The sequence below is a fragment of the Perca fluviatilis genome, chromosome 15 (genome assembly GCF_010015445.1).
Source record: "Perca fluviatilis chromosome 15, GENO_Pfluv_1.0, whole genome shotgun sequence".
NCBI lineage: Eukaryota > Metazoa > Chordata > Actinopteri > Perciformes > Percidae > Perca > Perca fluviatilis.
In genome coordinates, this window is record NC_053126.1 from 11194099 (window position 1) to 11211150 (window position 17052).

The 17052-nt window shown below is 39.9% G+C and overlaps 2 protein-coding genes across 9 annotated transcripts in view; one reads left to right on the top strand and one right to left on the bottom strand.

The window, feature by feature from the left end:
• LOC120574065 (septin-9-like) overlaps positions 1–17052 on the bottom strand; it is a 91201-nt gene that overhangs the window by 21578 nt on the left and 52571 nt on the right. The window contains exon 1 of one of the 6 annotated variants that reach the window (XM_039824107.1): positions 4026–4136. The exons of the other annotated variants lie outside the window; for them this stretch is intronic. The gene's annotated coding sequence lies outside the window, so the exon portion shown is untranslated. Of the gene's footprint in view, positions 1–4025; positions 4137–17052 lie in introns of those variants that run through there. 6 annotated transcript variants of the gene reach the window in all.
• On the top strand, positions 8680–15740 carry LOC120574067. 3 transcript variants are annotated; one of them, XM_039824109.1, is made up of 4 exons: positions 8680–8832; positions 8929–9022; positions 9592–10036; positions 15165–15740. In XM_039824109.1, exons 3-4 carry the CDS (start codon positions 9593–9595, stop codon positions 15648–15650), a joined length of 930 nt encoding a protein of 309 aa, XP_039680043.1. In that variant the 5' UTR covers positions 8680–8832; positions 8929–9022; position 9592; the 3' UTR covers positions 15651–15740. The 3 variants fall into 3 exon arrangements, with proteins under 3 accessions (XP_039680043.1, XP_039680044.1, XP_039680045.1); XM_039824110.1 differs by having other exon boundaries at positions 8680–8807; XM_039824111.1 differs by lacking the exon at positions 8680–8832 and having other exon boundaries at positions 9018–9107.

Below are 17052 nucleotides of genomic sequence, written 5' to 3' on the forward strand. Positions count from 1 at the left end.
GTGAGATGCACATTGTGTTAGGTCTGTGGAACTGTTCATTAGCGGTGTAACGTTATGTGTGATATCTGTAAAGCTGAACCGACTCACAGTAGTAAAACAGATTTTATTCTGATCCAAAGACTCTTTCTGTGAGATAAAAGGACACTAACAGATTATACCCTGGACACTATCCATTATATCCAAATGTTAATGAGTAATCGTGTCAAATAATCGGGATTTCAATATTGACCAAAATAATCGTGATTATTATTTTTTCCATAATCGAGCAGCCCTACCCACACTGCAGTGGTGTAAAAGAGAGCGGTTTTCTTTCTAGGCTCTTTAACTGCCCCTGACACCGAGCAGCTCAACAGAAAAAGGTCCTTTACAGCAACAAAGTGCATTTTGCAAGGTTTAATCCATATATTATGAAAAGCAGGAGCAACTAAGGTAATGGACAAACTCATCACTCCACGGCTCAATTATTTAATTTCTAACTCAATATCAACATTTAAGGAAAGAGCTTCCACTGCAATACTACATTCCTGAAATTGACTGAATTGTTTAGCCTTACAAAACAATATTCTAGCCCAAAGCACCTGCTAAACATTAACCCCTAGGTGTGTTTACACAAAAGCTAACTGAATCAGGAAGTTGCCAATTGAGGCTCTTTGCAAAGAGGCTGAATAATAAGTTAACTAGCTATTATCTGCTAGCTGCTCACTGACAGGAGTTGCTAAAGTCATTAGGCTACCTCTGTGGTAGCTAGCCAGTGTAGTTCTTTATCTTAGTGTGCGGGTCAAAGTGTATCAGTGAAATGGTTGGCTGACAGCAAGCAAGGGTCTACAGGGCCATGGGGCTCAGGAATCTGACCTCTTTCCTCACATCAGTTTGACAGTCAAAAGATGTCAAACTCATAACACATCTTCACATGCAGTTGTATGTCAATATAGACATACATGAAACAAACATTTGAAGCAATCCTGTTTCTGGAATCCTTAGGCCCTTTGACCCACTCCACAATCTTTGTGTCTGTGTCTGTGTGTGTGTGTGTGTCTGTGTGTCTGTGTGTCTGTGTGTGTGTGTGTGTGTACAGGGGCAGTATTTATGGACTGTGACTGACCCACATACAAAGCTCAAGAGTAGCAGACAATACCTTCAGAAGACCCAACTACTACGGACTATAATAATTTGCTAGGTCATGTAGAACAGTTGACTAAGTGCGATTTCCTTTTCATTCAGTTCTTATTTTCTACCATTTGACTGCATTGAATGGAGGTTAAATGAGTCAATTATTAAGGCTTCCTCATCACTCATATCAGCACTTAACCTTTAAAATCCCTGTTGTCTTTTAGAGGACATGCTCTATTTTAAAATTCCAAAACATAATTTTTGACATTGTGTACATTACTGTACCCACTCCACTTAAAGATTAAGTCCTACACCTTTTGTGTTACTACATTGTAGTCTGTCCTGATTTATATCTGATCTATTTGGGAAGTGAAGATTCTGTTTCCTGGCACTGGACACCATACATGTGTGAATGAAAAAAAAAAAAAAATCCTAGGTTTACAGAGTACAGAGTCAACTAAAACACTACATTTTACAACACTTTCTTATAATGAACACAAAATGCACATGCATGCACATCCACACACTACAAAACGTGCTATTCTAAGAATGTACAGCACGTCGAGCTACAAAACCTTATCAATTTTACATTACAGAGCTCCGGTTGCATTCATGAAATATTTTGCATTTCAAAGTTGTGATGATGAATTCCACAACAGAAACATAATCGTACTGCACTGACTTATTGGCTGACTCAATCACACACAGACACAGAAAGACATTCAATATGCAGAAGGTAACGATGACCTTTTCAGCATCCCATCAAACACTGGTGAAAGGCCATTGCCTATTCTTGCCTGGCAATGCACAGGGGGCCACAACAGTGCTCCTTTCATCAGCTGTGTGTGTGTCAATGTGTGTGTGCATGCTTGTGAGGCAAAACAGAGGCGGGTGACTCTCTAAAAAGGTGAAGGGTGGCTGCTGTTTTACATCAGTTTGATATTATCAAAGAGCAAAGCCTTGTATCGCTCAGGTCAGGCCTAGACAACAAAGCATAAATGATACAATGCAGAGGTTCTGCTTTGTTACAACTGCTGTCACATCACCAGTTAGCCAAAAGATCACACAATCACTTTCTCGCTTACACACAGACAGAAAGAATAATTAAAGAAGCAGAAAAGCAAAAATAAACTTGAAAGAAACTTGAGATGGATAGGGCAAAAGATGATTCCTTCACTGTACATTCCAAAGAAACTAAAATGATTCCCTTACGCACTCTGCTGAGCCTAATGACAACATGTGGCGCTAACCTTTAACTTTGCTGCACAAACACACACTTCCGAGTGCTCGCTACGTGATCTGGTAATGGATCACTGTCAGAAACAGCAGAACACGTCCAGTGTGTTGACAATGTCAGAAGGGAGGAAAAATGGAGAAGCAGAGAAGTGGATTTAAACACAGTAGGGGCAGAAACATGATAGAACATCCCTCCGTGTGCGTGTAAATAAAGACAACACCAAGTCTCTCCTATACGACTTTTGTAGTACAACTTAAAGTCTAGTTTAACTCACATCTGTGAAAAAGTTTGGATCATAAATCAATAACTAAAAAGGAAAATAAAACTAAATGTCCTATTTAAAGTTTTCCCTGGGTTGGTGAGGGAGAGATCACTAAAGCAAAACTTGAAAGAGCGGCCTGTCACTAAAATGAGAATAGCTGGTCCACCTTAAAGTCAGCCCACCTTAAGTCAGTGAGCCTGAGCTGAAGTTGTCGCTAGCTCTGTGGCTAAACCTAAACTCTCCACTTTTTTTAACTAGCAGCTAGCATGTCAGACACTGGAACTTGGCTTGGGTCTTGAGGAGTAGTAGCATTTATTCACTGACCGATAAACTCTCTCTCCAACGCACACTCGCTACCGTGTGGGCTTCAGCTGCCGTTGTTTGCGTTTAGGCTGCTGCTAGAAGCTTGCTGCCTATGTTGTTTGGGAACTTCTGGATGGTGGTTCGTCATACGAGTGATCAAATTGGCGGCGTTAAAGGATTTGACACCGCATCCTCCTCTCATTACTTCGACCTTGCAAGTATTGCATAGTGCTCTCATGGGTCTCATTTTTTCACCGTGAAAAACAGCCAGACCGCGGACATTGTTATTAGTTTATAAGGTCGTGAACAGTGCCCTTTAATTAACTGTTCAGTAAAAAGGAGCAGCATTGGCCTTATTTCCAGCTGTAGTCCCCTTTGCTTAGTCTTCACTTTAGCTGAGTCGCTGATTTACAAATAGTAAAAAAATAAAATAAAAAATATACACACACACACAATGGTAGCTAGACGGAAATCATCATCTGTTGTTGACATTGGGTCAGTCTGCTTATTGGACCAATGCATAAAAAAAATTATATATATATATATATATATATATATATATATATATATATATATATATATATATATATATATATATATATATATTCTAAAACACACACACATACACACACACACACACACACACACACACGCGTGTCTATTATGCAAAGACAGATCGATTACACAGCTTGCCACAGAAACACACATAACAATTAGGGGATAAAATAGAGAATGCAAAACCTCAACAATAGCACACACACACACGAAAAACTGTATACCTGTACTCAAAAGCCATTTTTCTTTGCAGCCAACATATATACATTCGTCTTGCATATTACGCCTGACACTGAACTGCTAAAAACAATAACACTTAGACACCTAAACAGCTGGTTTCACGAGTCAAGTATGGAAGGTATGCAGAGATATGTATCAAGTATAGTATGTGAAAAGAGATGATCAAATCTCCTCTTACAGGAAAGAGGGGGAAGATGCAAAAAAAAAAAAACCGAACACAAAGGAAAATGTACTCCCTCTACTTCCATCTGCTTTCTTACAAACGCACACATCACACTCATACACACCGCGCACACTCCCAGTATGCAAAACACTCACCGTGTGTGAACTGTGTCTGTGTGTGTAAGAGATGTCCCCTGCCAAAGTGCAGCGCTCCAGTGAGAGGCCAAACTCTGCTGTGCTCTGCAAGCTCCCGGCCTGCCCCTCCCACTCATGCCTGTCATGTGACTCAGCACAAAAGGCTACACCCACTTCCTTCAAATGACCCCACCTCCAACAAATAAAGAAAATAACTTGCAATGTGTATAAATACAAAGGTAAACTTTTATTATGGAAAAAGTAGCAGAATTTAAACATTGTATAAGGGGGGAGGGGGGGTGTTAAGCTTAACATAGAGAAGCTGGGTTATTTGATGAAAGGCACTGAGGTTGGCTGAAGCCTTTGGGCCAGCTGAATGTCCCTCTCCTCAAGTCCCAGATAATTTACAACCCTAATTATCTGACCTGAACCTCTCATCTACTCCTCAGGCTCTGCATTCATCACATCACATTCATTCCTCTCACCGAGACCTGAGACACATCACACTGGGATTCCCTTTGTTATTACATCTGTTGGTAACACCGTTAGGATATCTGTCATCTATGAATCAGGGTTGCAGTTTTCACAGCCATCTAATTCACGCATTCTTGTGTGCTACAGAATGAGCAGAGGATATGGCGACATTTGTTCGTTCTCAACTAAACTGACATGTGTTGGCAATTGTAAATAACTCTGCAATAACATCCTCACAGATTTCCAAACAAAAAAAAGCATTACTAGTATGATGTAAAAATCATTATCATCACTATAAATATATTATTAAGTAGAGAACCAACACAGCAGCATTTGAGGATGCAGTCATTTGTAATCTTTTAAAAACAGAGCAGCAAATAAAGTCAGTTTTCATAATGTTTTAGAGGGAAACACAGAGAAGAATGACAGTTACATGATAATAAAACTCGAGTGTCTCAACATTTGGAGATTTTCTGTTAAATAGTCAGAAATGCAGCATTCACTTGTTTTTTTAGAACCTGGGAACAAACCAATTACTTTGGCAGATTACTATTCTTATGGAGTATAGATTTGTGTGATTAAAGAGGAGAGGAAACAGCTGTCTCCAACCTCACAGGATGTGTAATTATACACCAGTGCAGGGGGTTGAGTGCAACCTTACAGCCACATAAGCAGGCACACATGCACACACAGGGCAGCACCTGCATTCCTCGAGATGAAGAGTCATGTTTCTGAAAAAGCAGGCATAACAGGCTGGAAAGATGGATTGGTTTCATTTCTTTACACACACTTTGCTGCCAAGATAAACCTTTCTCCGAGCACATGCCGGCACCGTATTGCTGAATGCCTGCTACACCCAGTGCAGAATGTATACCATGTCCATCTAACCAATCTGAAGCATAGTTATGGGTTTTCAAATTCTACACTAGACCAACATTCAGTAAAAACACACACACACACACACACACACACACACACACACACACACACACACACACACACACACACACACACACACACACACACACACACACACCTTACTAAATGAGGAGTTCAAATAAACCCTGGGTATACTTAGTTTTACAATGTGGGAAATGTTATACTTTCCCCATACTACAGACCCAGTCATAAAACTGTTCGGTCTTTGCCTTTTCTCTTTTCATACCCCTCTTTGTGAAACTCCACTTTATCGCCCTAATAAAAAACCCAGTGTTTAAACTAAAGATACAAGAATGTGGATAAAACTGACAGGAGTTACTAGTGGGTTTAGAAGCTAGTGGAGTGAGTTTGCTTGGCGCCGTTAGTTTTATTATTTTATTTTTTTTTTTTTTTAAATCACCTCAGCACCATTTTCATGTACTTGAAGAAATTGGTCCTTTCTTCCTGTGTTCTTTAAAAAGCTGCCCTGTGGCTGATGCAGGTGTGACCACAGGAGAATATTACACAAGCACTGCGTTACTCATACCATGTACAGTATATTTAGATAGATAAACCAAGCCAGTGTAGTGAACTGAGCGACAAAATTAAATACATTCTACATCACATAAACAAAGGAAAACAAATGCAACATGTTCTTTGCCATGCAAAACACCCAAATTTAATACATTTAATACAGTAGCCTTATCTGTGATTGTGGCAGAGTGTCATGGTATAGTTGCTCTGTTGTTTAAAAAGAGAAATGAATGTGTTAAACTGCTTTGAGCAAATTTGCCAACTCTGAGCTCTGAATACAAACTTTTCCTCTTCCATCTTTCCCACATCACCGCCCCTCCGGAGCCAAACTCCGTCTCCATCTTTCATGATCATCAATAACTCAAGTTTGTCTTACTCTCTTTTACACCAAACATTTAAGTAACCGTTTTCTGAGCTCCCCCGAGTTCAGAGTGTAAATCTGTGTTGGCCCTGTTACCACTGACACAAAACATACCCCAGTTCCCTGCATATTTTATTGTAGCTCAGTCTGTGACAACTCTAAAGCTATGTAAGCTGACACATGACTTACAGATGTTATTAATAGGTTAAAAAAGATCTTTTGTAAGATAAAAACAGATTTCCATCCCCTCCCCTTCAAAGTTTCTTCTTAAAAGATGCTGACTCCTGCATGAGTGAACACTGAATGAGCCAGCCATCATTTGTTTGATCCGACATAACTTGGCATGCTCTTTTATTACATAGTTGTTGCCCTGCTGGGAACATGGCAATCCTAGATAAAATAATTCTTAATTTTAAGGAGATGAGGGATGTTGTGACAGAAAGCCAATGGCAGCGGCTGATGTTTCTGGGCCGCGCTAAGCCAAGATGGTGTCATGTATTGGCACGCGGAGCATAGAGCTGCCTGGCTGACCCCCTCGCAGCTGTCCAAGGTCTTTCATAACACAGAAACATGATGGATAGAAGTAGCATGACTCACTGTGTGCATCATAATAATTGCATCACTGGCTGGTATTTCTCCTCTACAGAAAAAAAGTGTATACTACGGTGGCCTCTCTCCCCTTTCATAGCTGTCCTGTGAAAATAAAGGCCTAAAAAGGCCCCAAAAAAGTATATGCTATGTATAAACATTTGTGAGTATAATATAATGGTATCAAAAGGGAACACGGAGATATCTTGTGCCCCACAAGTTTGCTAAATTAGCATGCCGTGAAATATTTGAATTATTTTCTCAAAATAAATCTACGACTACGATTTATAAAAAAAAAAAAAAAAAAAGAACAGCAATAAGAGTATCATAATACATCATCATTTGTATGATGCTCTTGTGTGCTTCATTACTATCCTTCCGGCTCTGCTGCAGGACAAGCTCTCCCAGCTGCAGGTGCCTGACTCCACTGGCAGGTGGATCACAGACTTCCTGTCTGACAGGAAGCCGTACATGAAGCTGGAGAAACACGTCTCTGACTCTCTGACCATCAGCACCGGTTCCCCTCAAGGTTGCGTCCTTTCCTCTATGCTCTTCTCCCTGTACACCAACAGCTGTACCTCCAGTCACCAGTCCGTCAAGCTCCTGAAGTTCGCGGACGACACCACGCCTACAGACTGGAGATTGACCACCTGGTGACCTGGTGCAGTCAGAACAACCTGGAGCTAAACACTCTGAAGACAGTGGAGGAGACAATGACGCAGCCCCACCCGTCCTCCATCACCCTGGGTGACTCCACATTCAACACTGTGGAGTCCTTCCGCTAAGCTGGGCTCCATCATCTCCCAGGACCTCAAGTGGGAGCTGAACATCAGCTCCCTCATCATCAAAAAAGCACAACAGCGGATTTACTTCCTGCGGCAGCTGAACAAGTTCAACCTGCCAAAGACAATGACGGTGCACTTCTACACTGCCATCATCGAGTCCATCCTCGCCTGCTCCATGACCATCTGGTACGGCTGCCACAATCAAGGACAAGGGCAGAATGCAGCGCATCATCCGCTCTACTGAGAAGGTGATTGGCTGCAATCTGGACCTGTACGCCTCCAGGACCCATTTTTCCACATCCTGTACTAATCAATACAGGCTTTTTTTCCTTAATGTTAAACAGATATATGTACATATTTGTTTCTGTATTTACTGTTTATTTCAAATTCCTTGTGTTACTTACTGATTCTGCTGCCCATGTGAAAGGTGTGGGTGGTGACCACAGAAAAACTAAATGTTTCCTCTGTGTGTTTGACTCTCTCTTTCTGCCTTCCCCATAGGGAATACCACAGTCTTCATCCAGGATATCAAAAGAAACTACTAGACAAAAAACAAACAGCTTCTGCACTAAACCATGCTGTATGCACACAAACAGCTGATCTGCTGTTTGGTATGATTCTAAATGTAAACTATAATGGACATTGGATGCAGCACTGACATACATTAAACCTTTCACAAGCTCCATGTTTGATACCTTCCAGGTGTGCGAGACCAACTACCTGTGTGACAGCATCTCCTGCTGGTTGCTGGTAGAGTTGCAGCAGCTGAACAGAGCTAATAACATCATATTTACACAACTTAACTATTCCTCATTCTGCAGACTATCACAGGAGAGGCACAGATAGAGTTCAGCATACTATTGATATCCGGTGTTATCAGCAGATCCTAATCCAATGTTAATTATGAAAGTGAAAAATAATTAAAAGTAATAAGATCTGCTCCAAAATGTAATGGGTTCTTCCTCGGCCCATGCTACACCCTTCCACCAAATTTGATAAAAATCGGGGCAGAAATTTGTATAACCTCATTGGACACACTCACTGCCATTACTCACAGGATGACTGCTCTCTTTACAGACTCATTCCTCTGACAACTGTACATAAAAATAATCAGCTTTTTGCATTTCTACAAGCACATGACTGGTAAACCCAAACAGGAAAGAAGGAAGTACTACTTTTCTTTTCTTCAATACAGTAGACTGTTTGATCTAAACAGCTGTATTATGCAACTTTCTGTAAACACCAGCAACTGTTCTTTTGTCAGTTTCATTTACAGGGAAACGGTAACCTAAAAGGAGTTCCACCTACTCTCACACAAACACAGAGATCAGATACTTGACGGCAGCAGACTAACGCAAGTGAGTTCTCTTAATTTTCTGATTGTAGTTTTGTTTAGTGGTTGTTTTCCACCAATTGGTGAATCCTTTAACCCAAGTCTTCTTTGTGAGTATTTTCTCCTCTCTTTGTTACTATCCCTTTACCATAGCTCAACAAGGAAACACTGTCTATTGAAACACAAAGAGGGAATTTCCTACTAAAAAGACTAACTTTAATAGATACTCACTTCATTTGATTAACTCAGGCTGCTGAAGCCTCACATTAACTTCAGATAAACACACAAATATATTTTTTCATAGAATGAGGACTGCAGATTTTTTACTTATTTATACTGGCCTAACCCTTACAGCTCAGTATGAGCAGGAGGAACGAAAAGACAGTCTAAACATGTTTCAATGTTCATATGGCCACCTGACTACTGTTTTAAGACAGAACTTTAATTGTCACCCGGTTACATCTGTTAGATGTTAGAATGAGCCATTCATCAAATCATCAATCATGAAAATAATTAATCTCTACAGATATATATATGGATTGAGAATGTACAGCATGGATGACTAATGGGGAAAATTACTTTTTAAATATACAGGATGATGAAGATGTCAGGAAGAGTCACGAGTTGCTGCGTAGCTCTGTTCTTTGCTGTGACTTCTGTGTCGGCTGTACAAAGGCTCCGTTCAATCAATGCTTTGAAGAAAATCAACTACGGCCAGTCTGTGCCCAAACACAGCCTTGTGCTGCTCTACTGGTTTGCCAACACAGTTGAAATAGACAATAACAATGTCATATTGCTGACCTTTGACCCAAACAATGGAGATTATGGCTCACATCATTATGGCAACTATGAGGGGCTGCTGGACCCACTGCCTCTGGGAATTAGATACAGATACTACACTATTGGAAATCTCAATCAAGAAACATCCATGCCACTCCCACGTTATGTTGTCCGTCCCCCAACAGAGGATATGGGAGGAAACAGGGACAGGATCATAATTCGTGTCAGAGAGCAGAACATAGTAGGGCAAGCTTTGCAGATAGATCAAGTGTATATCACACAGCATTATGACACTTCTGAACATCAGGGGACACCTTATGATCCAGATCATACCTACAGGATCACTACTAACCTCCTGAGACAGATCAGAGAGTTTTCTGTGGGAGAAAACCAACAGCAACTGTTGCATCTCAGAAACCTCTATGGAAGTAACGCTTAGGTTTTAGACATCAGAAACACATGGGGTGAACTTGCTTGCCTTGGACTGCTGATGTGTATTGTGATCCAGGAAAAGCACTCTTCTAACAAACACAACAACAGACATGAAAACAAAAGAAATTACCAAGCTTCGAAGAGCCATGTTCCTAGAAATTTTCAAAACCAAGGTTATGTTGCAGTGAATATTAACGATGAGGACCACGAAACCAGGAGGACGACCGGGATCTGTAACAACGTCAAGGGGTGGATCTGTTGTTTTTGTTGTATTGCCACCATATGTTTAATTTTTGTCTATTTATTTTATTAAGAAAATATAAAACTACAAAGTGGGAAGAGTGCAAATATAAAAGTCTAAGATAACAATACGTTGCAAATAAGGCAAAATCAGGTTAACAGTAAGGATTATAAAATATTTGTCAACGGTAGTGATCAGTGAGATATAGGCTTGGTATGACATCTTGTGATGAAAGGTCAATCCCCCATCTCAAACTGTGTGCCATGATGGGCTCAGAGTCTTCAGGACATTTGGAGATTTATAGCTTTATTTACAAAATTTTAGTTTGTTAATATTTCTTCTTAGTAAAATGGCTTTTACTGTATATTATAATGCACTGCTCTGGCATGGTCATAAAGTTTAGACTTCATTTAAGCAACAATGCCATGCCCCAAAATGTATAAAAATAACTCACTGACTATTCATCCTGTCTTTCATGGAGATGAAGAGAATGTAAATTTCGCTTACAGATAAATGAAAAAGATAAGTGAACGGTGGTCTGTTACAGACAGCCGTCATGGATAACGTATTAGCTTTAACAATAGGAGTGTATTTTAATGATGGTTTTGTATTATTTCTGTGGTGTTGGAAATTGTGTGAATATTAAACTATAATTGATCAGTCAGACTGATGACAGTGTTTTTATTTTAAGATCAAGGAAACTGGATGAGCAGAAGTTAGATGTGTAAAATCATGAAGACAACTTTAACGATTTGTCCTTTTACATACAATCACAGAAAGGGAACAGATATATGGAATGAGGCCTGTCACGCGATAAATAATAAATCAATTAATCGCATCGACAAAAAAATGAGGCGATTGGTATTTTTTCCGGCGCGATAATTTTCCATTTGCATGCGTGTTTTGTTTTCCTCGTCTCTCTACCAAAGAGACTGGAGGACCACTCAGCGGTTCCTTAGCGAACGTAGGAGTGAACCCTCTTGTCAGTCGCATGGTCTTTTTGTGGTAGCGGACTCCCGGCGGAGAGAGACAGAGACAGAAAACGCTAGTTGAGAGTTGGAGCAGGGTTTCCCGCAGTACTTTGCAGTTAAGGGGCGCCCAAAAGAAAGTATATGAGCTATATCCACCGATTACATCGGGCGTCCGCTTTCCCTTTCTCATTCAACCCACACAGCTGACAACCGGCAGGTGGAGGCGGTGGAGACAGGTTCGGACATACACGCCACTGTGGACTTGTTGTTCTGCAAGTGGGTTTAAGAAAGTTGCTGCCCCTGTGTCCGACAATGCACAGAACATTAACGGTACAAGCCTACACTGTCCGCGGACACGGAGTGTGGAAAGTATATCAGAGTTGCACCAGTGTTTGTGTGTGTCGGTGTGTGCCAGTGTGTGCCGGTGTGTGTGTGTGTGTGTGTGTGTGTGTGTGTGTGTGTGTGTGTGTGTGTGTGTGTGTGTGTGTGTGTGTGTGTGTGTGTGTGTGTCGTTCGACCCCACGAAGCTCCGACCCGCAGAGGAGCAGAAGCCGCACCCTTCGCAAAATGAAGACTGAAAAACAGTAACTATTTTCGTACAAACATTTACTCGCCATGTGGCAGATAGCCATATAGATAGATTTAATTTATTAATTATATATTATTTAAATTTAATAATATTTATTGTTCCATAATGGTAAAATGTAGTACAGAGTCTGTAGTCTGAGAACATACGTGTCACAAACGGCAATTCCACAACTGTACATCGGCGTGAAAGACGACATACTAAAAGGAGCTCAAAGACATATTGTGGATATTGTCTTCCAGTTCCAGTGTTAAATATTCTTTAGAAATAAAAGTGTATTGATCTTTGAAAAGGTGTACCTGCATTATTATTATGGCATTATCATTATATTAGATGCAAATGGTCTCTCAACGACAATATTATCGTTTATCGCAATAATTTCTGGGACAATTTATTGTCCAGCAAAATTTGTTATCGTGACAGGTCTATATGGAATGCCATTTTATTTAATAATAAATACATGATTGAATGAACAAATAAGGCCATGACACATCCTGAAATAATTTAGTGAGTCAATAAATATGAATATATAAAAACAAAAATAAATGGGTCAATATAGTTAAACAAATAAATCGTTTTTACTTAATTTTTTCAGGGGACTTTTATTTCATAATTACATTTCATACATTCATACTTAATAACTACTTGTTATTCAAATGAAGGGGCGTGGCCATCTCACAGCCTCAGACTAAAAGCAACTAGCTAGTGGTGAGCTCTAGTTCACCCAGTAGAGTGTGCTCCCCATGTAGGCTGAGTTCTTGGCAGCGGCCCAGGTTTGAATTTGACCAGCGGCGCTTTGCTGCATCTCGTCCCCCCCGTCTCTTCCCTTTCCTGTCTTCAAGTTATCTAATTTTGACAGCCGTGCTGTGAACCTGGCACTGCACTGGCTGAATGTGTTGCTACTGTACAGCCGGTGGGAAATGCACTCTGAGGGAGGACTCTCATTTGGACTTCCCCAATGTCTACCATGGTTACACCCATGCACAGATATATACTGGGGTAGGACACTACTATTTAAGAAGGCAGTATTGGTACACATAAGATGAGAGTAAATATTAAACCGTGACCTTCAATGGAAACACTACAATGAAAATTTGAATTTAGAAAATGTAGCCACACATACATAAGGAGGAATGAAGTAATGTAACTTATTTGAACCCCCAGCAATACTTGATTAGCCAGTTTAATCTACAGGGAAACAGTAACTTAAAAAGATTGACACCTACTGCACACGAACAGAGATCAGATACCTGACGGAAGCAAACTAACACAGGTGAGCTCTATTAATTTCTGATTGCTAGTTCTGTTTTTAATGTTTACCGTGTCACTATTCTACATTATTAGGCGAAACATTTAACTCATGTTTTGTCAGTGTTCTCCCCTCTCTGTGTCACTATTCCTCCACAGCAAAACAATTAGCAAACGCTGTCTATTCAAACACAAAAAGGGGATTTCTTGCTAAATAGACCAACTCTGGAAGATTATAGGTTAACTTAGGCTGCTGAAGCTGCATACTAACTTCAGATAAACTTATGAATATATTTTTGCACAAAACGAGGACTGTGGACTTTTTCCTGATACTGCCCCAACTCTTGCTGCTCAGTACCAGAAACGATAACAACAAGTAAAACCTGTTTCAATGTTCACCTGCTTATTGATTTAAGACAGACTTTTAATTGTCATCCTAAACTTTAGAAGTTAAAATTAACTATTCATCAAAATAAGAGAGAATATATGTGACGGGGCGCATAGCTGCCGTCACGGTAGCGATGCGCTACCTGTTTTGATCTCAAAGACGGAGTGAAGAAGTTGCTTGTAGATGTTTGTTTGACTGTCTATGTTCGGTTTGTATACTGGTTTTATATAATCTGTCATTCATCGTATTCTCCATATTAATCCCGTAGTTGTGTGCACATTTTTAACATCTAATACTGCGGTGATTTGTTATCTAGGCCTAGTTATATTCCTCTATACATTGTTTATTGTTTAAGACCGTACGGATTGTCACAAACTACACTTGTCATAATAATCAAGCGACCATGTATTTATTAACTATGTATATTTATTTATTGAGTTTAGAAGTCTTGTGACGTATTTATGAGGACGTAAGTCTGCTGTCAAATGGTTAGCTTTATAGCTTTATGTATTTTTGCTGTATTAAGCCATTACGGCCTACTCACCTGAGCCACCTCTGTGTTTTGGATTGGTGGTATGTTCCAATTTGAGGGGTGGCGTCAGGCTATTTAGAGAGGCGTCGTGTATTTGTCTCGGGAGAGCTGAAGCGAACGCACTGAGGAAGTAAGACCTACGTCTGTGGTATATCCTCATTGCTGAGACTTAAATTAAGGTCCATTTTTATACAATTGTTTATCTGATTGTTTGCCCCTTATGACTTGTAAGTCAAGTTTAATTTGTTTTTCTTGAAAGTGCTTTTTAGTTACTTTCCTTAATTTTGTTAATTGTTTCCATTATAATTTTTTTTTGCCTGTGGGCCTTAATTGGGTCTTTTATAATAAAAACCCATCATTTTTCATATCACCTTTGCCTCAACCGGAGTGATTAATACCTGCTCAAGGCTACTCACCGCATCTACCTTCAACAATATAAAATAGATTTATCAAAAAAGGAAAATAATCAGCAACTCTAGTTACAAATACATGTATGGATTGAGAATGTACAGTATGGATGAATAATGCCAGAAATATCTTTTTAATATTTATACAGGATGAGGAAGATTTCAGCAAGAAAAACAAGTTGCTGCGTAGCTCTGTTCTTCGCCCTGACTTCTGTGTCGGCTGTACAGAAAAAGCTCAGTTCAATCAATGATTTAAAGAAAGTCGACTATGGCCAATCTGTGCCCAAACACAGTCTTGTGCTGCTCTACTGGTTTGCCAACACAGTTGACATTGATGAGAACAATGTCACAAGGCTGACCTTTGACCCAAACAGTGGAGATTATGGCTCACATCATTATGGCAACTATGAGGGGCTGCTGGACCCACTGCCTCGAGGAATTAGATACAGATACTACACTATTGGCAATCTCAATCGTGAAACCTCCATGCAACTTCCACCTTATGTTGACCGTCCCCCAACAGAGGATATGGGAGGAAACAGGGACAGGATCATAATTCGTGTCAGAGAGCAAGCTTTGCAGATAGATCAAGTGTATATCACACAGCATTATGACACTTCTGAACATCAGGGGACACCTTATGATCCAGATCATACCTACAGGATCACTACTAACCTCCTGAGACAGATCAGAGAGTTTTCTGTGGGAGAAAACCAACAGCAACTGTTGCATCTCAGAAACCTCTATGGAAGTAACGCTTATGTTTTAGACATCAGAAACACATGGGGTGAACTTGCTTGCCTTGGACTGCTGATGTATATTGTGATCCAGGAAAAGCACTCTTCTAACCAACACAACAACAGACATGAAAACAAAAGAAATTACCAGGCTTCGAAGAGCCATGTTCCTAGAAATTTTCAAAACCAAGGTTATGTTGCAGTGAATATTAACGATGAGGACCACGAAACCAGGACGACGACCGGGATCTGTAACAACGTCAAGGGGTGGATCTGTTGTTTTTGTTGTATTGCCACCATATGTTTAATTTTTGTCTATTTATTTTATTAAGAAAATATAAAACTACAAAGTGGGAAGAGTGCAAATATAAAAGTCTAAGATAACAATACGTTGCAAATAGGGCTGCAGCTATCGATTATTTTAGTAATCGAATATTCTACCGATTATTCCATCGATTAATCGAGTAATCGGATAAGAAATACTTAGTAAGAAATACTTAGTAAACAGCAATAGTAAATATTTATTATTGCTGTTTACTAAAAAAAAGGAAACCCGTCGCTTGTATATATACAAAAGACTGGTTTCCTTTTTTAGAAAAAGCAAAAATTTGTATTGCCAAATTCCAAGACCCTTAAAAAGAAATACATTACAATAGTACATTTTTGGTGGGCCAATTCCCCTTATTGCCTCTGGCTCTTTGCACTGGATATGCAAAAGAGCTGTTCACTGACCAGAGGGTTTACAGCAGGGCTACTCAACTACACTGTTCTGGGGGACACATTTTCAGAAGGCTAATACACAGTGAGGAGCATAGCTATATCTATGGTGAGGAGAAAGAATAAAGAATGCAAGATGACGTCATTCACGTGCATATTAAGTAGCCATGCTGGGGAGGAGCCGGTTTTTCTCTCCAGCTACGCCATTTCAAAAGATGACAAGCAAACTAATAAAAAGTTACACTTTACAAACAAGGCGACAGCTTGCTTTTAGTCTTTGGTAAAACATCGCTATTAAATTAGCAGAGTAGTATGTTGTAGGCTGGTTGTAAAGATGTAAAAAACATAGCTATAGTAAAATAGCATGCTGCAGGCTAGTTGTAGCTAAACAGGCGTGAACGAGAGCAGCAGACGTTAGCTACCTTGTGTCGGGTTGGCTCCGTGGAATGGATGAGTACACTGGAGGTTTGTTACAGAGGTGATGTAGCAGCATGTTTGCAGCTTAAAATGATCCCAAACTTTCTGTCGTTTTCTCTAGCCTGTCTCTCCCTTTTAGACCCTCGCTATTTTCGTCTTCCTTCATTTGTAATCTGGGCCGTCAGTCTTGTGTCCGCAGAAGCGCAAACCTCTTGTGTGTTAGTAATAATCCTCCGTGCGGAAACACAGTGAGCCGTACAACCTTAATTACATTGATTTAACGAAGCTTCGAGGCAAAAAATTTTGCTTCGAGGATTTTTTGTAATCGAATTATTCGAGTTATTCGAAGAATCGTTGCAGCCCTAGTTGCAAATAAGGCAAAATCAGGTTAACAGTAAGGATTATAAAATATTTGTCAACGGTAGTGATCAGTGAGATATAGGCTTGGTATGACATCTTGTGATGAAAGGTCAATCCCCCATCTCAAACTGTGTGCCATGATGGGCTCAGAGTCTTCAGGACATTTGGAGATTTATAGCTTTATTTACAAAATTTTAGTTTGTTAATATTTCTTCTTAGTAAAATGGCTTTTACTGTAT